The sequence below is a fragment of the Prionailurus bengalensis genome, chromosome D1, assembly GCF_016509475.1.
Source record: "Prionailurus bengalensis isolate Pbe53 chromosome D1, Fcat_Pben_1.1_paternal_pri, whole genome shotgun sequence".
NCBI classification, from domain to species: domain Eukaryota; kingdom Metazoa; phylum Chordata; class Mammalia; order Carnivora; family Felidae; genus Prionailurus; species Prionailurus bengalensis.
The window spans coordinates 56,927,528-56,946,349 of NC_057346.1; the positions used below are offsets into that span (position 1 = coordinate 56,927,528).

The 18,822-nt window shown below is 52.1% G+C and overlaps 1 protein-coding gene and 1 long non-coding RNA gene across 6 annotated transcripts in view; one reads left to right on the forward strand and one right to left on the reverse strand.

Annotated features, from left to right (window-relative positions):
• Positions 1–18,822, forward strand: part of ARRB1 (arrestin beta 1) — a 75,953-nt gene that overhangs the window by 19,445 nt on the left and 37,686 nt on the right. For 2 of the 5 annotated variants that reach the window (XM_043580224.1, XM_043580231.1), the window contains exon 2: positions 10,434–10,585. The exons of 2 other annotated variants lie outside the window; for them this stretch is intronic. In XM_043580224.1, coding sequence (XP_043436159.1) covers positions 10,533–10,585 — 53 coding nt within the window. In that variant the 5' untranslated portion in view covers positions 10,434–10,532. Of the gene's footprint in view, positions 1–10,433; positions 10,586–17,969; positions 18,157–18,822 lie in introns of those variants that run through there. One more of the 5 variants, XM_043580228.1, reaches the window with a different exon arrangement.
• On the reverse strand, positions 3,126–13,225 carry LOC122483333. The gene is made up of 3 exons (XR_006297389.1): positions 11,929–13,225; positions 9,492–9,712; positions 3,126–3,434 (listed from the first exon to the last, which is right to left on the reverse strand). It is a non-coding gene; the product is annotated as an uncharacterized LOC122483333 (long non-coding RNA).

The following is an 18,822-nucleotide window of genomic DNA, read 5'->3' on the forward strand; positions in this document are numbered from 1 at the left end:
GGCCCTGGTGGATCCTGGAGCCTAGCCTGAACCATCCATTCTGGGTGGTCAGCACCCGGCCCGGAGCCTGGCATGTGCCTGGCACTGATGCCCAGGAAAAGTGTGACTTGCAGGGCGAGTGAGTGGCTGGTGGGAGACAAGGATACTCTAGGGAAGAACACCTAGTTCGGCAGGCCGGGGCTTCCAATGCAAAGCACCGCTCTACCACGTATGAACATCAGTGTTGCTTCTAGAAGCGAGATGGAACAATAGTCCTCACCCGCAGAGTCATGGTGGGGTCAAAAGGCAGCAGAAAGTGGAAACAGATGGTCCAAATATGCATCAGTGGATGAAGGGCTAAACCACCTGTGGTCTATCCAAACCATAGAATAGTATTGAGTCATAAAAAGGAATCATATACTGATACACGCTACAACATGGACAAGCCCTGAAAACATTGTTCTAAGCGAAAGAAGCCAGTCGCAAAGGTCACGTGTGTATGAATCCATTTATATGAAATGTCCAGAACAGATCCATCCGTAGACACAGAAAGCCGACCTCGGTAGTTGCCAGGGGAGGGGGGGAGAGGAGGATGGGGAGAAGAAACTACTTATGGGTGAAGCATTTTACTGTGGAGGGATGGAAATGTTTTGGAAATAGAGGAGGAAGTTTTGCATGCTGTGAATGCACTAAATGCCACTAATTGTTCACTTTGGCATGGTACATTTTATGTTATGTGAATTTCACCTCAAGGAATTATATTTTTTTAGTTGCTAAGAAGACAAGGCAGCATCGGTTAGGAGGGGATGCTGGAGGTGGGACAGGGGTGTGGGGGCAAGACTACTGCAGAAAGGGTGGTGTGGGATTGAACGCCATGACAGGTGCAGGTGTCCAGTGGGAAGCAGTATGGCGGACCGGTTAGGACCAAGGGTTCTAGAATAAGACTGACAGGATTCAAAGCTATGTGGCCTTGGGCAGGTTGTTTAACCCCTCTTTGTTTCATTTTCTCATCTGTGAGATGGGAACAATGAAGTTCGTATTATGGGGATCTTCATCTTTTATTATGGAAATTGTAAAATTTTCCTGAGCATTAAATGAGTTAATATTTGTAAAGTGCTTAGAATAGCACTTGGCACAAAGTAAGTACTGCGTGAATGCTAGCTCCTGTTATTATGGCCCATTCACATTTTTATCTATGTGCTCGTTACTGAGCACCAGGCCTAGGCTGTTCTCCGAGGCTGGGGCCGTGAGCCGGACTCAGGGCCTGTTCTCTGGAGCGCCGTCTCGTCTTGGTGCAGGAATCAAGCCTCCTCCCACGCTGCCTTGTAGCTCCAGCTGTTAATGAAATCACCTCACCTCCTGCTTTTCAGAGCTGCCTGAGTGGGCACTGTTTCCCCTATAGGACCTGGCAGGCCTCCTTCATGGCTTTTGAAAACACCCAGGTCTTGGGGGCTGGTGCCTTGGGCTCTCGGGAACCTTAGTAAGGCTATTGTTTGCCTGCTTGTCATGGAAGAAGTCAGGGGGCTGCGCTCTGGGGTTCTCAGTGTTTTCTAACCTCCAAACCTCTGAGCCTGTGTTTGGAATGGGTCTGAGGTGTCACATCTGTCGCGATTTTATTTATAAAAAGCGGACGGTCTTTTTTGGGCTGGCACTCTGGACAACCAAAGTAGGGCGTTACAATGGGAGTCGGGGTCCCTCCTGAGCCCCAGCCTTCAAGCTTCTGCTTCCTTTTGGGCCTGACCAGCCCCTGTCAGCCTCCCCGGCCCCGCCAGCAGACATTCAGGCTCCGAGTCTCATGGACTGAAACAATCCGATTCCAGCCGCTGCCCCCCGCCACCGCACCCCGCTCTGGCAAGCCCTCCACATTGGCACCCCTCCCAGGGCCATCCTCAGTCTGTCGCTCGGGCACAGGCACGTGCCCCATCCCTTCACTGTGACAGTCAATACACACGGAGTCACCTGATCATGGTCACTTCCATTCACCCCCAGCAAAGTCTCGCTCAGCTCTGGTGCCTCCCACCCAGCACTGCCCTCTCCGACACCTGCATCCCCCAGCCACCTCTGACCACCTGCCCTCCCATCCCCCAGAGCTCTGCCTTCACCTGCTGGCTTCCCTGCCAGATTCTTGTCCCAGAGGTTGTCCCAGGGCAGCCGAGCAGGAATGGCATTCCAGGAAGGCGCTTGCCTTCTCTCTTCTTGTAAAAACAAAACTACATCGTAAGTAGCTTGAGTCAGGCCTTCTGGAACTCCTCCCTGGGGGTGGGAGGATGGACAAAACAGGCAGTCGCGGCTGAACTGGAGGGCCTCGGGAAGAAGGTAGAGCCAGAGTCAGGCCAGGCAGAGTTCTCTGGGTTCTCAGAGGGCCCCGGTGTATTCATATCCCCCCTTCTCTCTCCCAGGCATGCGCACCACACTCCTTCACATAGACTCTGGCCCTCGAGGGCTTGGCACACCGTGATCAGGGAAGGTTCTTTTGGTAGAATACTCATTTATTCAGCCTTTCATTCATCCATGGGCCTTTGCTCAGTGCCAGGCCCTGTGCTGAACCCCAGGGACAGAGAGTAGGACCAGACCAGGTCCCTGCCTGAGGGCTGGCGAGGGAGGCCTTGGGCACTCAGAAGGATACAGTGCAGTCTGATAAGGGCCATGCATTCATTTGCTCATTCAGCAAAGACTTGCCAAGCACCTGCTACGTACCAGGCACCGTTCTAGCACTGGGCCACCAGCCGTGAACAAAGCGACAAAGTGGGCAGGAGCCCTTCCCTTCACCAGGCTAACCTTCTAGTGTGGTGTCCTCCTAGAGACAGAGTGACCAGAGTTCTGATGCAGCATTTAAAAAGAACTAATACTTATCTTTCAGTGATTATTTTTAAAAACACAAAACCTTCCCACTTGGACAAGGAGAAGATAGCAATCACCCATAATCTCATCACTTTGGAAGGTCATCAAAACAATTTTTTTGTGTGTCTTCCCTCTTTGCTTGTATGTGTACGTGTACGTGTGGATGTGCCTGTGTATTCAAACCCAGTTGTGCTTAAACTGTATGTGACATTTGGATTACTGTTTTTTTTTTTTTGCCTCCAGCATTTCCCATGCCATTAACCCACCATTAATAAATCCGTATTTATTAATGACACATAGAGTTCCTCATTGCAAATGCTCCACAGTTTATTGAATCTTCTCCTTATTTGGCATTGATGTCACTTCTAGCTTTTTTTTTGCTATGGTAAATAATGCTGAGTTGATTAGCTTTGAAGCTCTCGGATGGCTCTCCAAAGGCAGAATCCTGGAAGTTGCAAATGTCCGAGGCTCGGCAGCTGCCTGCTATACTCTGAGCACCTTTCTTGTGGCTAAGGTGCAGCTTCTTGGGGGAGGGGAGGTTCCTGCCAGGTAAATTTCAATGAGTTGTTGCATTTGTCTTTTGCTGCATAAACAGTCGCCCAATAACTTAGTACCTGGAAATGACATTTGTTTTTTTATCTCTCCCCATTGCTGTCGGTCAGGATGTGGGAAGGGCTCAGCTGGGCATTTCTGGCTCAGGGTGTCTCATGCCGTTGCGGCTGGCACAGGGGCTGGAGCAGCTGGGTGCTTGCAAGGAGACCTTATTGATATTATCCCTGGAGTCTGGCCATGTCTCCCTCTCTCTCACCGCTACCTCTCTAATGTGGGCCACCTTCATTTCTCCCCTGGATGAATGATCCCAGCTGAACACACAGCACACTCTCTGGGCCAGGGGTCGTTCCAAGTTCCAAGTTCTTCACATGCGCGAAGTTGCTCATTTAATCCCCGCAGCAACTGAAGGAGGCAGGTGTTCTTGTGATCTCCCTTCCAGCTCATAAATGGCAGATCTGGGATTTGAACTCAAGAGCAGGCTTATTATTGATCCTGCCACCTAACTGGTCTCCCTGTGTCTACTCTCGCCTCTCTGTCCTTCCATTCACCACCCTGTGGCCAAAGTGAGCATATTAAAGTGTAACTACATTGTGTCCATCCCTTGCTGAAACCCTGCCAATGTCTTATCGTGGTGACAATAAAATCCCAACTGCTGACCGAGTCCACCTGGTGACCGGGTCCTGCTGCCCTGCCCTTGCTGGCCTCGCCTGCCCATACCCCTCAGGACCTTCAATGAATCCTGCTCCTTCCTCAGAGCCTCCCCACGGCAGCTTTTGTTTATTTTGCCTCAGTATAACATGCCCACACCTTGCCCCTGTCAGAGTTATTACCGCTTCTTCTTCAGCTCCTAGCTCAGATGTCACTTCTTGGGGAAGCTTTCTCCACTTCTCAGGCTGGTCGGTCACTTGTCCTGTGTTCTCGGAGCACTGTATTTGAGAGCACCTATTGTTAGAGTCACTGTGTACTATTGATTTCTTTGATATCTGTCTTGCAGGGGATGCTGTTGGCATTGGGGTCCGTGCCATGGAGCCCCCTGGTGCTGTGCAGTGTGGAACCCTGCTGTCTTCCTTGCTAGAGGGGAAACTTTGTATAGATAGGGTCCATTACACATATCTGCCCATTTGTCCCTGGCAGCCAACAGCGTCTGACACAGAAAAGGCACTCAATAAATATTTGTGGAATATTATTTTTTTTTAATCAGAAAAAAATTAATGTTTATTATTTTGAGAGAGAGAGAGGAGAGGATGAGCGGGAGAGGGGCAGAGAGAGGGAGACACAGAATCTGAAGCAGGTTCCAGGTTCTGAGCTGTCAGCACAGAGCCCGACACGGGGTTCGAACCCACCAACTGTGAGATCGTGACCCGAGCTGAATTTGGACGCTTAACGCACTAAGCCACCTAGGTGCCCCATGGAACATTATTAATGATAGTAAGAATTGGGGCGCCTGGGTGGCGCAGTCGGTTAAGCGTCCGACTTCAGCCAGGTCACGATCTCGCGGTCCATGAGTTCGAGCCCCGCATCGGGCTCTGGGCTGATGGCTCAGAGCCTGGAGCCTGTTTCCGATTCTGTGTCTCCCTCTCTCTCTGCCCCTCCCCGGTTCATGCTCTGTCTCTCTCTGTCCCAAAAATAAATAAACGTTGAAAAAAAAAAATTAAAAAAAAAAAAAAAGAATTAATAAGTATTACTAAGTGCTAGGCACTACATTTAGTTAATCCTCAGAATAACATTATGGGGTAGGCCCTATCGTCATCCCCTCTTTTTAGAAGAAGACACAGGCTGAGGAAGGGGAAGTCACTTGACTGCTGGACTGTTGTCCTCTAGCGAGTGGAAGGTTCAACCAAGCCAGACTGGTTCCCTATAAAAAAATAGATGAAAGAAGGACCCCTCAATTCTAGCAGCTTAAAGCCAGCCAGGTGAGGGAAAGCCCAGACAGAAGTTTCAATAAAGCTTCTCAAACAGTGGTGAGGACGTGTTTGTGTGGGAAGGGTTGTTTTCCTCCGCTAGGGAGAGAGGAAGGAGAGAGGAGGTTCCTGGACAGGAAGTGGATTTGCTTTGGGGCCACTCTCCCATTTGGACACCAGGCCTGGCTGCCTACTCTCGTGACCACAACCTCTGCCTCCCAGGCTCGCTGCACCCAAATGGAGGCCTGAGGAAAGCAGGTAGCAGCCAGGGCAGGGATGGGGTGGGCCTCTAATATGTGCTGAAGTCATGCCCGAGGCCTTCGTTCTTACTTGTGTGGAAGCCTGTCCTTGACCTGATGTGTCTCCTGAGAGGCAAGGGGATAGGAGAGTTTCCATTATGGAGTGAGGGAATGGAGAAACCCAGAGAAGTCAAGGGGTTTGTCTAAGTCCCAGAGCCAGGACCAGAATCCTGGTCTCTGGAAGCCCCTCAGCCTTCAGCACTCTGTGTGTGTGTGTGTGTGTGTGTGTGTGTGTGTGTGAGTGTGGAGTAGGGGTGGGGGACAAAGATGATGCCTCCTTCTTCTTCAATCCCCCCCACTCCTCCTGACTTCTTATCCCAGCAGCGTGTCCTTCTAGAGGACAAGGCCCCCATTAAAGCTTTGTGGATGGTTCCGAAGTGCCTGCCAGTCCTGGTTGTCTAGGAGTTCAGAGTCACCTCGGTGCCCACGCTCCAACCTTTGAATGCCTTGGCTTTCCTACCAGACTGTAGGCTTTCTAAGGGCTAGGCCTTGACTCCACCATCATCAGATCAGTTTTGCTGCACAGTATTTTCTGAGTCTGTGCTAATCCTGTGCTGGAGCCCAGCCCAGCCCAGCCCAGTGGTTGCTTCAGGTGCTTTGAGAAAAGCTGGTACCTGAGTGGGTCTTGGAAGAGCAGTAGGAGCGACCAGGTGGAGTCTACATCACCTTCCTCCCCGAGTCCCAGCTCTGTACCTGTGGGTACAGAGCTGGGCGGGCCCTGCTGATTGATGGGGCCTCCCCACTAACCACCCCCCACCCAATCCTTAGCAGGGCTACCTAGTCCCTGAAGCTTCCAGAGGCTCCTGTCCTGGGTGCCTTCCCAGCCACCCGCCCCTCGGAGGCCCCAGCTTCTTTCCCTGTCTCCTTCCTCACAGGTCTGTCTGCTGGGGATTCTGTTTTGGTTGGAAAGAGGAGGCGGAGGTGTTTGCGTGTCTGGCTCTTTCCTCCTTTCTGATTCCTCCTCCCTTCCTCCCTCTTGCCTCTCAAGATGTTTCCTCCGCCAGCCTGGCCACACTCCAGCCTCTCTGCTCCTCAGTGGCCATCCTCTCCTGCCTAGGGCTTCTGTGGGCTGTGGCTTTCCCTTACTGCCTTATGTCTCTGGAAGAAGGGTCCACGGGGCACGTTTTTCAGGGTAAGGCACGTTGCCTTCTCCTTCCTCTGCTGTTTAACACCCACATCTCCTGGGACAGCAGGTTGCAGGCCCATTCTAGGGCTGCCTCCTGCTCTGAGTGGTACTCTGGGCTCATCCCTTTCTGTCTCTGGGCCTTGGTTTCCTGGGGAGCCCATAACCTGCCCATCACATAACCTGCCTTGTGCTCATTCGGTAGTAGTTTTGTGCTCTTTGTCAAGGATCTATACTCCAGGTGTGGGACATTGGGGAGCTGCTTCCTACAGCCTCACAGTGCCTGGAACATAGAATTTGTACTACCTTCCAGGCCCCCAACCATCTTTTCATATCCCCAGCTGTGGTCCCATCACTCCTTGACGACCCTCACCTACTCCTTCTCTGTCTGCCCCTCCTGGCAGAGGTTCACAGGGGGAAGCAGACCCACACCCAAGCCTGATGGAGCTCAGCTTGAGCTTTGTATCCTCAGCACCTTGCACTGTGTCTGGAGCAGGGCAGATAATAAGTATTTGTAGAATGATCTTTGGAGGTACAGCCAGGGAAGGTGACAGCGGCGTGATAGAGGGGTGAGGATGGTCAAGGTGCTGAGGGGGCACTTCCTACTAGAGGTGATGTGGGGTGTTTAGGGATGGGTAAGAGTTGGACAGATAGCAGGGTGGGAAGGGCATTCCAGGCAGAAGGAACAGATGGTGTGCGATCTGGGGCTTAGAGCGTGTGTGAGTAAGTGGAAAGAAGGGAAGCTGGAGAGAAGGGCCTGGATTGGGAGGAACCTCTCTCAGGATGGGTGTCCTGGCCTGCTGGAATGGTGCCAGCACTTAGCCCCCTCAGCTGGGTCCCAGGTCTTGGTGCTGCAGTCTGGGGTTTGTGGGGGCAGGCAGGTGGTGGAGGGGCAGGGCCCTGGAGGCTTGCCAGGCTTTCCCAGGGCTTGGGACTGTGTGAACCCAAGGCTATTGGCTCTGTTTCCCCGGGCCGAGCAGGTCATGGGATTAGAACCTGTCAGGGCCAGCTGGTTGAAACAGGCTTGTGGCAACACATACATTTGAACCAGGTTCAGTTGTGGTCTCTGTAATTTCCTGACTGTGACTCTGGGCAAATCATTGACTTGTGTATGCAGGGGTTTCTTCTACAATAAAGATAACAGAAGCTGCCTCTCAGGATTGTTACAAAAAATTAAGATAATTTGTGCAAAGTTTTCGTTTTTCCTCCCCGCTTCTCCCTGCCTCTTCCCTTCCTCTCCACTGCACTGCCCCCCGCCCCCCCCCCCGCCACTCCTTCTTAGTAGGGCTGGTCCTTTCCACTTGAGGCCTGGGTACTGTGGGACGGATGTGAGGCATCCTTAGCCCTGATAACCTGCCCATAAATCTCTCCTTCCACAAAACCCTGGATTCAGAATGTCCCTGCTAAATATACGTTCCTCTGGGAAGTGGTTCTCAGTGTCTTAGGGCCATTGTATCAACCTCACCTTAGAAATGCAGCCGTTGGAAATGCATATTCCCAGGTCTACCTCACCCCTACTGAATGGGGAGACTGAAGGTGGGGCCCAGCAAGCTGGGTTGTAACAGGCCTCCCATGCGATTCTTTTTCTTTTTCTTTTTTAATGTTTATTTATTTATTTATTTATTTTGAGAGAGACAGAGCATGCAAGCAAGCTGGGAGGGGCAGAGAGAGAGGGAGAGAGAGAGAATCCCAAGCAGGCTCTGCATTATCAGTGCAGAGCCTGATACGTGGCTCAATCCACAGTTCCTGAGATCATGACCTGAGCTGAAATCAAAACTCGGATGCTTAACTGACTGAGCCACTCAGGCGCCCCTCCTCCCATGTGATTCTGACCTATGCTCAGTGTGAGAAGCACCGCCATAGGGCACTGATGCCCAAGGGCCTCTCAGAGGAGCCTGGGTTTGGGCCGGGAGTCAGAACACATGGGTGCCCAAGGGGGCTGGCTTCAGGGGTGGGCGACCTGTGCGGTCACCTAGGGCCCCAAGCTCAGGAGGACCTCTTGATTGGTTAAATGCTCTTAGGGGCCCCGCATCCTGCACTGGGCCCACAGATCATATAGCCGGTGCTAGGTGCTGGTCCCAGCCATGTGCCAGGTTAACTGGGTATCCTCGGGGAAGTCACTGTCTGTCCTGGTCTCATGTGCTTATCTGTCCAGGAGGATGATAACCCCCACCTCCTAGAGTAATCGTGGGGATTAAATGTGCAGCTTGGGATCAGCAGTTGGCACAGTGCCTGGCCCAGGCAAGTGGAGAGTGGCTTCCCGAGGCTGCGTGCCAGTACTGGGCATACCTCTGGGGAAACCATGGCAGCAAACAGACACTATCCTCGACTTCATGGGGCTAATGGTCTGGAGCAGGGGGACAGCCAGAGTGCCCACTGTGAGGGATACCCTGAGAGTGCCTACGAGGGGGCCTGACCTCGTCAGGGGTCACCAAAGACTTTCTGAGGAAGTGCCCAATGAGCAAATATCTGAGATAAAGTGGATGTGAACTTGGTGTGGGGGTGGACAGCCTTGTCCAGACGGAGGCAACGGCGTTACCATGTGTTTTTTTCATAGTTATTAATAACGGATCTCTGGGGAGCTGAGGGGAGGTGAGAGGGCCTGGAGGGAGGAGATGGGCTGCTGGGGCTGCAGGCAATTAGGAGGCTGCCTCAGGGCCTCATGGCAGCTCTGGGCTCCTCCTCTAGAACCAAGGCTTTAGAATAGGAACAGCCCTTGCCCAGAGACCTTCTGGAGCTGTAAGAATGTGGCCTTGCCAGCTGGTGTGGCAGGCAAGTCACTTACTCTCCACAGACCTCAGCTTCCCCTTCAGCAGGATGGGTCTCTCGGTCCCCTCAGGTGGCTGCGCAGAGGTAGAAGTCATTGCACAGAAGCCCAGCACAGCGTCGCCTGCAGGAAGAGTGCTCGGCGCCCAGTGGCTCCTCTTGCCTCCGTCAGTGTGGAAGTGGAGAGCTCAGGTTTTGATCAGGAACCCCTCTAGCCCAGGCGTGATCCCTTAGAGGAGTCCTTTCTTTAACTGGAAGGAAAATCAGACTGGTAATTTCTTTACTAGAGATGACTGCTGCGATTAAGGACTCACCAGCTGTGGGGGCCCAGAGGCAGTGGCTTTGCAGACAGCCGAGTGTCCATCTTTCTGGGTGTCCCTCCCACCCCAGCCTCAGGGCCCAGCGTGGGGGTGAAATTAAACCCGCTATATCACACAGAGGGATGAGCTCCCCCATCCAGTGCCCTGAGTCAGGCCGTGCTCTCTCAGTGGTGACAGCGGCTCTCACTTACCAAAGGCTTCCCTGCACCCGGTCCTCTCCAGGCATTCACCAAGAAAAGCACTGTTATTATTTCCACTTTATCAGTGAGGATCAGAACGGTTTTCTTTGCCCAAGGTCACCCAGCTAGTGAGTGGCAGAGCCCAAAACACTGCCCCAAACTGACCTTCCTGGTGACATGCTTGGGACCAGGGGTGAGTCACGTCCTTCTCTGGGCCTCGGTGCCACCACACATGCACTGAGGACTGGAATCCAATGTTCTCGGAGGCCTCCTCAGCCCCAGTACCCTAGGATCTGCATTTCTGGGAGGACCCGTCCCCCTGAGAAGTTACCCCACCACACCCTGTCACATGTCCAGGCTGCTCTTCCTTTACTGTGTAGGAAATGATCGATTCACTCAGGCCCTCTCAGTTCCAGCCTGCCAGGCCTCCTGCCACCTAGGGCTGACCTCTGGCCCTTTTCCCTCCCCCTTAGCCACAAGAAGGAACGGGTGTGGCCAAGACCTAAGGTTTCTCCACCGTGAGTGAGTGCCATGAGTGCTGTGTGGCCTGGAGCTGGCGAGGTGGGAGCCCCATGGGAGAGTCCATAGTTGCAAAGAGTTTGATGTTTCCAGGGAAACAACCAAGGTCAGTGGGGCTAGAGGGTATGGGGGGCAGGGGAGTGTAGTGGGAGGGGAGATCAGAGGGGTGGGTGGGCCCAGATTGTGAAGCGCTTGTGGGGAGCAGTGAAGGGGTTTGAGGCAGAGGAGAGACTTGACCAGGTCTGCCTCAAGAATGACTGAGAAAATGCCAGGGACAGCAGGTGCACACAGCTCAATAGCTATTAGTCACGTTTTCCTTATGTTGATCATCATGAACACCCAGATTCCACTTCTTCCCGGCTGTGAAAACTTGGGCCAGCTACTGACCCCCAGGGCCTCATCCTGCTCACCGGTCATGTGGGAAGAAGGATGAGGAGCCTTCCTCTCAGGGATTTTATCAGGAGCAAAGAGAGATAATGGGGAAATTTCACCTAATTTTGATAAATCCTGCAAATTCTTGGCCCGCTGAGCCCAGCTACATGGCCAGCGCCCCTTGTCCGTGTCCCGTGCCTCCCTGTGTCAAGTTGGGGCAGGGTAGGACGCAGTCGCTGGCTTCAGAAGGCCCTAGCCACAATCCACAATACAAGTCCTTGCAGGCAGAGCTTTAACCTTCCCCAGATCCCATCCCTACTCCTGTCCTCAACCTTGGCCCTGCAGTGGCAGACCCCTACCTCCTCCTCACACTCCCCCCTCCTCCCGCCCTGAAGCTCTGGCTGAGGGGCTCCCAGCCTTGACAGCCCGTGGAGATTCCCAGTAAGCCCAGTGTGGTGTGGAGGGGAGATTCCCAGTAAGCCCAGTGTGGTGTGGAGGGGAGCGTGTAGGACCTGAGGAAGTCACGTGCTTTCCCTGAGGCTGTTTCCTCATCTGCAAAACAGGAATGGGAATACTTCCTTTATTAGTCTCCTATTGCTCCTGTAACAAATCACCACAAATTTAGCGGCCCGAAACAGCCCAGATTTATTCTCTGACGGTTCTGGAGGCCCAAAGTCCTAAAGTAAGTTGGAGGGCTGCGTTCCTTCTGAGGACTCTAGGAGAGAATCCATCCCGTTGCCTTTTCTAGCTTCTAGAAGCTGCCTATGTTCTTTAGCTCCTGGTTCCACTCTCCATCTTAAAGCCAGCAGCATAGCATCTTCTAATTTCTCTCCTGATGCCTCTATCAGCACATCCTTGCCTTTTCTGTCTCTGGCCCTCCTGCCTCCCTCTTATAAGGACCTTTGTGATGGCCCTGGGTCTACCCAGGTAATGCAGGGGAAGCTCCCTATCCCCAGAACCTTAACTAAATCTCATCTGCCAAGTCCCTTTTCCCATGTAGGGTAGCATATTCACAGTTCCAGGGATTGGGGGATGTGGGCATCTTAGGGGGGGCATTCTTCAGCGTGCCACACATACCTTGCAGGGTAGTGGTAAGGATCCAATGAGACAAAGGACGTGAAAGGCTCCAACAGTGCCTGGGATGTGGCAGTCAGCTCCCAGACATACTTCCTTTCCCTCCTCTCTCTGGACCTCTGTCTCCCCATCCAGAAAAAGAGGCCCATCCCAGCTCCAGCAGTTGGATCGCACCTTATTTAGAGCCAGTGGTAAGGACAGGCAGACTGTGCTCTTACCGCAGCCTGGGCTTCATCGCAAGCAGCAGAATGGAGCCCTGCCCCCAAGACGCCCCCAGTGGCCCTCAGAAAGGCCCGTGTTCTCCTCCTCCCTCTCTGGGGCAGGCCTCTGCTGGTTCCTGGCCTGCCTCGCATTTCCCATCATTCCCAGGGATGGCTGATGGGAAAGGCTGAGCTCACTGCTCCCTGGGGATGGCGAGGGGTGGAGGGAGGAGAGGGAGAGGCTGGCGGCAGCTGCAGCTGCGAGAGAAGGGGAGAGGACAGACCAGGAGAGGAGATTTGCAGTGGGAGAGGTCAGGGTTATCAGTGCCCTGGGGGGAGTGGGGGAGGGTAGGGCACGGCCTCCAAGCTGGGCCTCATGAAAGTTCAGACCTTTCTTGTCCTCCTTGGAAGGCTGCTCTGTCCCTCTGCTGGTCGCCCTTCTGAAAGGCCCTGGGGCCCGGAGGAGGATGCATGTATGTCGGGGATGGGAGGAGGGCATCACAGACCAGCAGGGGCAGGAAATGAGGGATCACTCACCTATGAGAATACCGCCCCCTTCAAGACAAGAGAGCCATCTCAGCCAGTGTCCCTCCCTCACTCCTACCCTCTCCCGAGAAATCAGTCACTGTTTCCCCTTGGGCTCATCATTTGTCTTCACTGGCCCTTTTCTTACTTGCGTGCATGCGTGTGTGTGTGTGTGTGTGTGTGTGTGTGTGTGGCAGGGCAGGTAACCCCATTGTGGGATTTGAGAGTATCAATTGGGATGGTGATTTTGAAATGATTTTGAAATGTACACTCTGCTATTTAGGGATGCGTCATTCCATGCATTTGCACGTCACTTTAATGTCCTCTCTTCTGCACCTTGATGACCTGGCAAACTCTGAATCATCCTTCCGGTCCCACCTCAGATGTCGCCTGTTCTCTGTAACTTCCAAGCCACTCCCTCTCTGGAGTTACGGTCACCTTCTTTATAACGCTCCCTCATAGTGCCTTTTGCAGATAGTTTTTGGTTTGTGCATCTGTCTCCTTTACCTGTTTCAGTTTTGGTCATGTATATGTTTCTAGGAATTTGTCCATTTCTTCCAGATTGCCCATTTTATTGGCATATGACTGCTCATAACATTCTCTTATTATTGTTTATATTTCTGCTGTGTTGGTTGTGATCTCTCCTCTTTCATTCTCAATTTTATTTATTTGGGTCCTTTCCTTTTTCTTTTTGATCGAACTGGCTACGGGGTTATCAGTTTTGTTAATTCTTTCAAAGAACCAGATTCTGGTTTCATTGATCTGTTCTACTGTTTTTTTTCGGTTTCGATAGCATTAATTTCTGCTCTCATCCCTATTATTTCCTGTCTTCTTCTGGTTTTGGGTTTCATTTGCTGTTCTTTTTCCAGCTCCTTAAGGCATAAGGTTAGGTTGTGTATCCGAGATCTTTCTTCCTTCTTTAGGAAGACCTGGATTGCTATATACTTTCGTCTTATGACCGCCTTTGCTGTGTCTCAGAGGTTTTGGGTTGTGGTATTATCATTTTCATTGACTTCCATATACTTTTTAATTTCCTCTTTAACTGCTTGGTTAGCCCATTCATTCTTTAGTAGGATGTTCTTCAGTCTCCAAGTATTTGTTACCTTTCCAAATTTTTTCCTGTGGTTGATTTCAAGTTTCGTAGCGTTGTGGTCTGAAAATATGCACGGTATGATCTCGATCTTTTTGTACTTACTTAGGGCTGATTTGTGTCCCAGTATACGGTCTACTCTGGAAAACGTTCCATGTGCACTGGAGAAGAATGTATATTCTGCTGCTTTAGGATGAAATGTTCTGAATATATCCGTTAAGTTCATCTGGTCCAGTGTGTCATTCAAAGCCATTGTTTCCTTGTTGATTTTTTGATTAGATGATCTGTCCATTGCTGTGAGTGGGGTGTTGAAGTCTCCTACTATTATGGTGTTACTATCATGGAGTTTCTTTATGTTTGTGATTAATTGGTTTATATATTTGGGTGCTCCCACACTTGGCGCATGAATGTTTACAATTGTTAGGCCTTCTTGGTGGATAGACCCCTTAAGTATGATATAATGTCTGTCTCCCCTACCATATGTGGGCAATACATTCACTACAGACCCCTCTGCTTGTCAAGGTCCCTGGAGTTGTGGTAGAACAGAGGCAGGCTGGCAGAGGCACTAAGGGAGCTGGCCTCCTGGGATCTGGCCTGGGCAAGGTCTCCATGTGTCAGTCCAGTCCTTAGAATTGAGCAGGCCCCCATGACCCTTATCATCAGATGTACAAACATCTAGGTTGGGCGGGTGGAGCTGGTTGGGAAGTTGTCAGTGCAGACAGATCGGTGGCTAAAGAACGGGCCAGCACTGTTCCTCCTGGCAGGCTTCTCAAAATTCCCCAGACAACGGAGGGGAATCAGCATGAGGAGTGGGTGGAGAATTTGGGGTGGGTGTGAGGGTGTGGATTACCAAGCCCCAGGGTGTGGTTTGGGGAGAAGTTCAGAGACACCCCCAGTGCTCCTTCCTGCTTGCTGCCTCGCGGAGGACAGCTGCTCTTGGCTGGCCTTGCCGTGCCCACCTTATCCGTAGGCCTCTGTGTTCTTGGAAATAATGGAAATTCATTTCTTAAAAATGCTTGATATTTCAGCCTTGTTCTCCTAACATGCCTTTGTCTCTGACCTCCAAGGAGCTCCTCATACCCATTATCTCCTCTCAGCTGCCCGGGCCCATCAAGGTAACGTGACCCCCATTGAGAGCTGGTGAGCCACCTGAGGCCAAGATGGGCTGAAACCTGCCCAAGACCACCCAGTGAGTCTGATTATTGTGGTGGTGGTGGTGGTGGTTAGTGTTTACACCCCTTGTACAGAGCTCTTGGTGCCAGGGCCTCATTTAACACTCCAGACAGCTGAAGTGCAGGCTGATGAAGCAACAGTCGCCTGACCCCAAGCCCTGAACTCGGTTGCGAGGCCCCATCTCTGGGCCAAACACAGCCCCGCCCTGGAACAGCTCCCAACCTGTGCAGGGCAGACATCTGATGGACCAGGCCCACCAAGGAGGTGTAGGAGATAGGCATCCTCAGGGGAGAAAAATGCCTTTTCTTCCTTGAGTTGACCTCAAGATTAAGCAGGATAAATATGCGAAGTCCCTAGCACCTAACATATAAATGATAAATCTTAAAACCATTGCCATTGTCAGTTTTTCTTGTTTTCTAAATGTTAATAAAACTACTCAAAGTTTCAAAAGAACTATGGCTTTGAGATAACCGAGAAGCACATGTTTTACCTTTGTCATACTACTCTTTGAGAGAACTTCTTACCTCCTGACCATACCACGATAAGTCTGATAATGAATGTATTTGGTTTGGAACACAGGATAAATTTTATCTTTCAAAACGATCGAATTCTTTTAAAATTCAGAAGCAGTGGGGCGCCTTGCTGGCTCAGTTGGCTGAGTGGCTGACTTTGGCTCGGGTCACGATCTCACGATTCATGAGTTCGAGCCCCGCATCAGGCTCAGATCCTCTGTCCTTCTTTCTCTGCCCCTCCCCTGCCCTCTCTCTCTCTCTCTCTCTCTCATAAATAAATAAATAAATACACAAACATTTAAAAAACTTCAGAGGCATTGTTACTATATTTTTACTTCTTTTTAAAAAAATTTTTTTTTCAACGTTTATTTATTTTTGGGACAGAGAGAGACAGAGCACGAACGGGGGAGGGTCAGAGAGAGGGAGACACAGAATCGGAAGCAGGCTCCAGGCTATCAGCCCGGAGCCTGACACGGGGCTCGAACTCACGGACCACGAGATCGTGACCTGGCTGAAGTCGGACGCTTAACCGACTGCGCCACCCAGGCGCCCCAATATATTTTTACTTCTTAATTTATCAAGCAGATGGTTTGAGCTGCTTCCATTTCTTTTCTGCTCTGTGACTTTGGGCAAGTTACTTACTACCCTTTCTGTGTCTAAGTTTCTTCCTATGTAGAGTGTGAAGAGGAAGAGTATCTATCTACCTTACAGGGTTCTTGTGAGGATTAAATGAGTTGATACAGTGTTTAGAAAAGTGCTGGGCTTGTATTAAACATGATAAACTTCACTTATAACAACAATAATAGTTCTTAATAAGAAAATATACCCAGATTAAGTTACCAGATTAAGGTAGCTTTTCAGTGAACATGTATTCAGCTACCATTTACTGAGTGCTGGCCTTGGGCTTGTTTGGGCCTTGGTCTTGGGGCTCCACTGTTCTGTCACTCTGCCCAGTGACCTGGGTCCCCAGCTCCATTTCCACCCCTTGCTCCTAGCCCCGAGGGCCCTGGGTGTGAGGCTAAGCTCATAGACAGTGTCATCAAAGCACTTTGTGGATCAATGCTAACTAATAGCAGCTCCCTGGAGCTGGCACACGTAGGGAAGAGGATTGTGAAGACGGCTTGGACCAGGCTCAGGGATGGCACCCGGCACTTGGGGCGGCCAGTGATGTCCTCTGGGCGGGACCTGGGAAGGGCCCTGCTGTCCTTCCTCTCCTGTGCCTCCTGCCACTCAGCCAGCAGTAGGTGATGGTAGAGTTTGGAGATTGGGGGTGGGAGGGGTGATAGTGGCCACAGGGGGAAGAGGTTTGCCCAGCTGGTGGCAGAGCCAGGAGCAGAGACCCATCCAGCCCACATGTCTGGTCACATCCAGGCCAGGGCTGGCCTGTCCGGGCGTCCTCTTCTCCGGGCTCTCCCAGTCGCCCCCTTCGAAATTTCTTGAGAAGTCTACATTCCTGGGTTGGGACAGACGGCCAGTGGCCGCTGCCCAGACACGTGGCCATCTTCAGTATGGCAAGGCAGCTCTGGTTCAGTTGAGGGCATGAATGGGAACTTGGCATGGGACCCTGTGCAAGGGAGGATTGGGCAAGACTCCCCCCAGTTCTGCCCCAGAGGGAAGCCCTTCTCTGTGTCTTAGACTGAGCTAAAGTCTGTTCTGAGGACTGTTGTGGGGGCAGCAGGTGGGAGTGTGTCCTCTGAGAGCTCCTGGTCTAATGGAGGAGGCATGGCCCCCATCCCCCTGGGAAGAGACTCCTGTCTGATGGGGGGAATGTGGCTTCTATTTCCTGGGGCTCCCTATTTAAAATGGAGGGAACATAGCCCTCTTATCCTCTGGCAGCTCCATGTTTAAGGAAAGAGGCATGATCTTTGTCCTGCAGAAACTCCTGTGATGGAAAGTCATAGCCATTTCCCTCAGGGAAATCTTTATCTGATAGAGGAGATCTGCCCTCTGCCCTCAGGAAGGCCTCTGTCTTATGGGGTAGGCTCATCTTGTCCTTTCACTCAAGAAGCCCCATTTTATAGCCTCTGCCTTTGTCTCTCTCCTCCCTGATTCCCACCCCCTGCCTGATTTATGGGGAGCCCGGATCTACAGGCACCAGCCACAGAAAGCTGGGCAGAGTAATGGGCTCAACGGCCGTGGGGCAGGGAGGACGGGGAGAAGGGGGACTATAGAAGGACTCCATAGCAAGTGAGGGTGACATGGAAGGCTTCCCAGTGGAGGTGCCTTTATGGGACAGTCTTATGGACAGGAGGTGCCTGGCTGTGATGCGACTCCACTGGAGATAGAGGGTTGAGGCTCTTCCAGGCTGGGAAGGGACACTTGAGAGGCCACTCCAGAGAGCCCCTGTCTTCATGCAGGCCTGACTGCTTGGCGTGGGGGGGAAGGGTCCCAGGGAGACCCTCACCCTCTGACTGTGCACAGGCTGAGTGTTGCCAGCCCAGAGACATCCGCCCTCCAAGGCCTGAGAAGCCCAGAGGAGGAGAGGAAACAGGACGCGTATCAGGAACGCCTTTTCCTTTTCTTTGTAACTAACCCCCTCACTCGGGGCCGGCAAGAGCTGACTCTGAAGGGCCTGCCCTGGCCTGGCTGCTGCTGCCTGCAGCCCCCTGCTCTGGGTCTAACACAGCCTTACCTGTCTGTGCCCACCCCGCCACCCCACCCTCCTTGGCTGCAGCTTCTGGGCCAGATCCTTAACTTCGCCAAAACTCAGGACCCTCATCTGTAAAATGGGGTAAGACTTCCTCTCTGCCTCACAGGGAAGTTTGGGTGTTTTGGGTTGTTTTTTTTTTTGTCTCTTTGTAGGATTTACATAATTTTTTCCTTTATTCATGAGATGTGCATTGAGCACCTCTGATCTTTGCGGTGGGCAGGGGCAGAGAACCTAGGCAAGGAACAGACGGAAAGTCTGTTTGGGACTTGTCTGAGGAGTTGGGGGACATCTGAGTAGACATGTCACAAGGCTGGCGGGTGTGGGGGCAGAGAGGGTCTGGCTGGAGGTAGAGGTTTGGACTTACCAGCATCTAGTAGCAGCCGAGTGACTGAGTGGGTGGAGTCACCCAGGGACTGCTCGTCATGAGCTCTGGGAAGGGGTGGAGGCCAGACCCTGGAGGCCACAGCCAGCTGGGCTCAGCTGACAGAGAGCTGGGCACAGAGCAGGGGTAGGGAACCACTCAGCCGGGGTTCCAGAGGCCAAGAGGAATGGGCACCGAGACAGGACCACTGGATGGTATTCCTGGGGCAGGGGGGTTGAGCCATTCACCTTAGCAGGCTGGTAGGGAGGTGGTGTGTGGGGGAGGGGGGGCCACAGAGGCTGAGGAGGGAGTAAAGGTGAAGGTACTGAGACATCGAAGACTGTGGTCAGTCAGGTTGGCATTCTTTTACTGTTCTCATTCTATAA